General features: G+C 36.5%; 1 protein-coding gene across 2 annotated transcripts; it reads left to right on the forward strand.

Moving 5' to 3' along the window:
• Window positions 1-1,044: 1,044 nt before the first annotated feature.
• Window positions 1,045-6,023, forward strand: LOC111438314 (T-complex protein 1 subunit gamma). Of its 2 annotated transcripts, XM_023076213.1 has the most exons (13): window positions 1,045-1,198; window positions 1,383-1,444; window positions 1,519-1,591; window positions 1,792-1,859; window positions 2,005-2,074; window positions 2,335-2,403; window positions 2,488-2,559; window positions 2,789-2,862; window positions 3,605-4,267; window positions 4,350-4,475; window positions 4,847-4,951; window positions 5,051-5,125; window positions 5,558-6,023. In XM_023076213.1, exons 1-13 carry the CDS (start codon window positions 1,174-1,176, stop codon window positions 5,741-5,743), a joined length of 1,668 nt encoding a protein of 555 aa, XP_022931981.1. In that variant the 5' UTR covers window positions 1,045-1,173; the 3' UTR covers window positions 5,744-6,023. The 2 variants fall into 2 exon arrangements, with proteins under 2 accessions (XP_022931981.1, XP_022931982.1); XM_023076214.1 differs by lacking the exons at window positions 1,045-1,198; window positions 1,383-1,444; window positions 1,519-1,591 and having other exon boundaries at window positions 1,847-1,876.

Raw genomic sequence — 6,023 nt, forward strand, 5'->3', positions numbered from 1 at the left:
TTCAGAGATCCTATCTACATCCGAGTCTATTTAAAAGTAGCATTAATCTCCTTCACCTTAAAAAAAAAAAAAGTTCTAACCTTTTTTACCGTCTATCCCCTGAATTATTTACAAATTATGTAATGTTATTTTAGAAAGTTCAGTGTTTTTGAAACATGGTACTAAAAGAAAAAGTATTTTTAAAGATGTTTTTGAAGTTTTTTTTTTTTTTTTTAATTTTATTTATAAAGGTAAAAAATGTTTTTGGGTATTTTTGAAATAACTTAGTAACAATTTTCATCAAAATAAATGTATTTTTTATTATTTTTTTTAAAATTTAGGAGTATTATTAAAACCGTAACGCCCCATATCCATTGCTAGTAATATTGTCCTCTTTAGGTTTTCCCTTTCGGGATTCCCCTCAAGGCTTTTAAAACGCGTATGCTAGGAGAAGGTTTCCACACTCTTATAAAGAGTGTTTTGTTCTCCTCCCCAACTAATGTCGGACATCACAATCCACCCCCTTCGAGGTCCAGCGTCCTTGTTGGCACCGTTTCTTTCTCCAATTGATGTGGGACCGCCACCAAATCCACCCCCTTTAGGGTCCAACGTCTTTACTGGCACACACCCCTTTGGAGAACATCGAGAAGGCTAACACATCGTTCGATGTCTGGCTCTAATACCATATGTAATGACACTGAAGGGGAGTGGATTGTGATGTCCCACATTGGTTGGGGAGGAGAACAAAATATTGTTTATAAGGGTGTGAAAACCTTCCCTTAATAGACGGGTTTTGAAGCTTTGAAGAGAAGTTCAAAGAAGATAATATCTACTAGTGGTGGGTCTAAAAAAAAAAAGTATTTTACTATTTTACCCTTATAATTTTGAAAATTTTACAAAGACAACATGAATTAAAAAATAATTGCAATATTTTGTTCCAATATTTATTTATTTATTTGAAGAAAAAAACACATTAATATTTGTTTTTTTTTTTTTTTTTGTAATAAAAATGGTTTTATTATTTAAAAAAAAAGGGAAAAAAAAAAAGAGGGAAAATTGAATGGAGTTTTTATTGCTCTCAGGCGGAACTTAACAAAACCTTTCTTCTTCTCTCCACCCTTCTCCTTCTCCAACTCTTTCTAGGGTTTTGCCGTGGGTTTTTCGCCGTCGGTATCTCCATCGAAGCCGGTCACCATGCACGCTCCAGTTCTCGTTCTCAGTTAATCCCTTTCCCGCATTTCTCTTTTCATTTCCTTGCATGATCTCGTCTTCTGTTTATTAGATCTCAGATCAAATGAGGATTTTACCTGATGTTTTCAATGTTCTCCCAACATTTCGTCTCTTCGATCCATCTGTTTTCTATTCTTCTGTCTAACTGTTTTGTATGTTCGTCAATTGAGCAGAAGATTCTTTAAAACGCGAGTCTGGAACCAAGGTTCACCATGCTAATATCCAGGCTTCCAAGGTTTGTGTTATTTGCTTCTTACGCTTTACTTTTCTCTCAAATTCATAGCATTTCCATTTCCACTTGTCCTGCAGGCTGTTGCTGATATTATCCGTACCACGTTGGGGCCGAGATCTATGTTGAAGATGTTACTTGACGCAAGTGGAGGTGTTTCTATTCTTTCCCTTTCTTCCGAGAAATCAGAACTTTATAGTCGGATGAAAAAATGAAACTATTTTGATATTGCCGTCACAAGTTTATAATATTCTGTCACTTTTTAACTGTTTCAAGCAGCGTCAACACGGTTTTGTTCATTTTGTTTTCTGTACTTCGAGTCAGTTTCTGACTACTCTCTCGGGATTCAACAGGGATCGTTGTCACCAATGATGGAAATTCTATTCTCCGGGAATTGGATATTGCACATCCAGCGGCAAAAGCATGTTTTCTATCAATGTTCTTTTTCTCTATTTCTTACTATTTTCCTTTTGTATTCTTCTTTGTACCTGTTATTTCCCTCCTTTTTCACTTTGCTGTTTAATGCTTTATCGATATGGCATGATATGACTTTTTGCTGCTGGCAGTCGATGATTGAACTTAGCCGGACACAAGATGAGGAAGTAGGAGATGGAACTACATCAGTTATTGTGCTTGGTATGTGTTGGACCAGTGTGTAATGCTTTATTTTTGTAACAGAGCATCAACAATTAACCGTTGCCCTGACTTGGTTTCAAATTTGTTTTCTTGTATGAGGGATTATTTTGGAATGTCGGGTGGGGAGCTTTTCTTTATCATTTTTCTTTTTAAATTTTTTAGAACTTTACATTAGTGATCAAGTTGGTCCATTGAGTTGATTCTCTCTGTCTCACTTTAGTTCTTTTCTAAATTTTAATTCTTAATTCTCAACATTGAAGCTGGTGAGATGCTCCATGTTGCTGAGGCCTTCATTGAGAAAAATTATCACCCAACAGTCATTTGCCGAGGTACTTTACTTTTTCCAGCCAGCAGTTTCATCTTGGATTTGTTCATAATGTGATCCTTACGAACTTAAATGTGCTTTGTTATAGCCTACAATAAAGCTCTGGAAGATGCACTTGCTGTGCTTGATAAAATAGCAATGGACATCGATGTGAAGGATCGTAAGTTGCTTGAACGTCCTTACCTTTGAGCTGTTGAGTGAAATGGCTACCACATAATCATGTCTACTAACTTAGACATCAGATGCTGTAGTTACTCAATATCAAAACCAGATAAAAGATTGTTGCTTCAATATATTTCCTCTAGAACAATTACTGTTCTTTCTTCATCAAAGCTAATGTAATATTAATTGGAAAAATCTCTACCGTACTAATGAGTATCATGTGGCAGGCACTGCTATGTTGGGGCTGGTTAAAAGCTGCATAGGCACCAAGTTCACGAGTCAATTTGGAGATTTGATAGCTGTAAGAATCTTAACTCATCTACCTTCTTGACATTGTTTTGCAATTACATTTGTTTTTATATTTTCTACCTTATATGTGACTCATGATTAGAAGTCTGGATATGCTTATAGGCCTTTGTGGTTTAGTTGCAGTAGAAAACTTAAAATATTGATTGTTTGGTTGTTCCCTGATCTTCTTGTTTCATAAGGATACTAGATCTTTAGATTCAATGTTAAGATTTTTAGAAGGTAGTTTCAGAAGACAACTTAAATCACTGATTGTTTGGTCGTTCCTTGATGTACTTATTCTATAAGGATGCCTGATCTTTAGATTTAATGTTAAAAAATTTGTTGGGGGGATTTGTCTAGACTTGTTGCTTGATTTATTTTCATTTCGTGTTATATATATATATATAGGCTAAAGGAAGTTAGAATCTTATTTGTAGATAGTGTAAGTTTTCTAGTGCATTTTAAACTTAGTTATTTCAAGGGTTTCCTTTCTAATGGTATTGAAGATTAAAGAACGTTTAGGCTGTTACTCATAGATAGTGTATAGGCTACAGGCAGTTAGAATCTTATTTATAGATAGTGTAAGTTTTCTAATGCATTTCACATTTTATTATTTGAAGGGTTTAGTTTTAGTAGTATTGAAGATTAAAGAATGTTTAGGCTGGTTGAGTTCATTCACCCACATAAGCTTACACTTATAACTAGTGGAATGCTGAGGTGTTGTATATTCAGCTATGTCATTGTTCAACTTCCAGGATTTAGCAATTGATGCCACTGCAATTGTCGGTGTTGATCTTGGCCAAGGCTTACGTGAAGTAGACATCAAGAAGTACATAAAGGTTGAGAAAGTTCCAGGTGGTCAGTTAGAAGATTCAAGGGTTCTTAAAGGAGTGATGTTTAACAAGGATGTCATTGCCCCCGGAAAAATGAGAAGAAAGATTGTCAATCCACGTATTATTCTTCTCGACTGCCCCCTAGAGTACAAAAAAGGTGAAAACCAGACAAATGCTGAGTTGGTTAAAGAAGAAGATTGGGGAGTTCTTCTGAAGATGGAAGAAGAATACATTGAGAATATCTGTGCACAAATAATCAAATTCAAACCTGACCTGGTTATCACCGAGAAGGGCCTCAGTGATTTGGCTTGTCATTACCTGAGCAAAGCTGGTATCAGTGCAATTAGAAGGTTGAGGAAGACTGACAATAACAGAATAGCCAAGGCATGTGGTGCTGTAATTGTGAATAGACCTGATGAGTTGCAGGAATCAGATGTTGGCACTGGTGCTGGATTATTTGAAGTTAAGAAGATAGGGGATGAATTTTTTGCATTTATAGTGGATTGCAAGGACCCAAAAGCTTGTACTGTGCTCCTAAGAGGCGCTAGTAAAGATCTTTTGAATGAAGTGGAAAGAAATTTGCAGGTAACTTAATGATATGATGTTGGGGAGGATCTTTTTCATGTTTTTCCCCATACTGAGCATGTCTGTTATTTTTTCGATTCAGGATGCCATGTCTGTAGCAAGGAACATAATAAAAAATCCGAAACTTGTTCCTGGAGGTGGTGCTACTGAGTTGACTGTATCTGCTACGCTGAAGCAAAAGAGTTCTTCGGTTGAAGGCATAGAAAAGGTAATCGTAAATTCTTTTGTCTTTTCATTTATTTTTTTGAAATGTGGAATACTCATAATGTTCATTCTTAGTATGGATAATCTTCATTATTACCCTTATAATAGAAAACTGTCATTGGTTGTTCGCTGTGGATTAATTTGGACCCACTCTCATACCAAGTGGGCTCATACTTCTGCCAAATTTAGGGAGTCATTGTTCTTCACATGATTTATGGCATGCCCACCACAAGATTTAATTTAGGGAGTCATTGTTCTTCACATGATTTATGGCATGCCCACCACAAGATTTTCTTGGTTAACTGCGATCTTGTTTGCTGCTGCCTTACGATTTGCGGCTAAATTGAAAATTTTCCAATTATGTGATTGAAACAGTGGCCTTATGAAGCTGCTGCCATAGCTTTTGAAGCCATTCCCCGAACTTTGGCTCAGAATTGTGGGGTGAATGTGATAAGAACCATGACGGCATTGCAGGGAAAGGTATTGAACTTTGAGTAAGATGCAATATGTTAGAAGCCTGGAGGCTTCATTTCTGAGAAGAATTGTGTTGATTTTTCCTATTTCCTGCCACTTTTATAGCACGCCAATGGTGAAAACGCATGGACAGGCATAGATGGAAACACCGGTGAAATCACCGACATGAAAGAGCGCAAGGTATGATTTTTTTTCCCCTGGCCTATAATTCTCCCTTTACCTAGGGTATAGCTTTTGTAATGTTATATAATCAAACCTCTCGATCGTCCTTTGTCCAAAAATGGAAACCAATTCACGAGGTTTGAAAATTGAAAATATAGTTGTCATTTCAACTTCTTTGGATGGAAATATATGCCTCTTTTTTTAGAGATCGATGACCCGAACGCTGCAACTGATGATATTTAGTAGTGTGACCAATGTTCTCTTGTGCTGTTGAGTTTGAGAAGTGTAACAATATCTCGCTCGAGTTTAATAATAAATCCAGAAGATAAGTAATTCTAAAATAGTTCGATTTTTCTCATATATCTGTGCTGTTCTGAAGTTTACAGTTTTTGAATTGTTCTTCACTAGGACTGAGCTAACTTCTACACTTAATCATGTTGCTTTATTCAGATTTGGGATGTGTATAATGTAAAGTCGCAAACTTTTAAGACGGCTATAGAAGCTTCCTGCATGCTGCTGAGAATTGACGACATTGTTAGTGGTATTAAGAAGAAACAGGCTCCGGGCGCAGGTCCATCAAAGCCACAAATCGAGACGGAGGCCGATGCCGATAATGAGCAAATGATCCCAGAGTAGATTTTTGGTTCAAGTGCAGTTTAACTTGAAGAGTTGTGCCATGTATTTTGAGGTCAGTTTTCTTCGCTCTCAATTGTGTTATCGAGCTAGCTAGGGCGTTTGTGTGGATTCGATTCTTCAGAACTTAAAAGGGATTCCCATGTGTTTTCTTAGGATGGGACTTCGAAATATGGTTAGCAGATGAACACAATTTTGTTACCACCGTTTTGTTTTCAGGTTAATGTTTGAGAGTAGTGATTTAAAATTTCAATTTATACATGGGCTGATGATTCCTGAGATA

The sequence above is a fragment of the Cucurbita moschata genome, unplaced genomic scaffold (genome assembly GCF_002738365.1).
Source record: "Cucurbita moschata cultivar Rifu unplaced genomic scaffold, Cmos_1.0 Cmo_Scf00073, whole genome shotgun sequence".
Taxonomy (NCBI): domain Eukaryota; kingdom Viridiplantae; phylum Streptophyta; class Magnoliopsida; order Cucurbitales; family Cucurbitaceae; genus Cucurbita; species Cucurbita moschata.

What these genes read in the sequence shown, in the direction of transcription:
- LOC111438314 (XM_023076213.1), top strand. Translation starts at nt 1,174, where the DNA reads ATGCACGCTCCAGTTCTCGTTCTCA. An exon ending in CCCAACAGTCATTTGCCGAG is followed by an intron (nt 2,404 to 2,487) that starts GTACTTTACTTT and finishes GCTTTGTTATAG; the next exon opens with CCTACAATAAAGCTCTGGAA. An exon ending in TGACGGCATTGCAGGGAAAG is followed by an intron (nt 4,952 to 5,050) that starts GTATTGAACTTT and finishes CCACTTTTATAG; the next exon opens with CACGCCAATGGTGAAAACGC.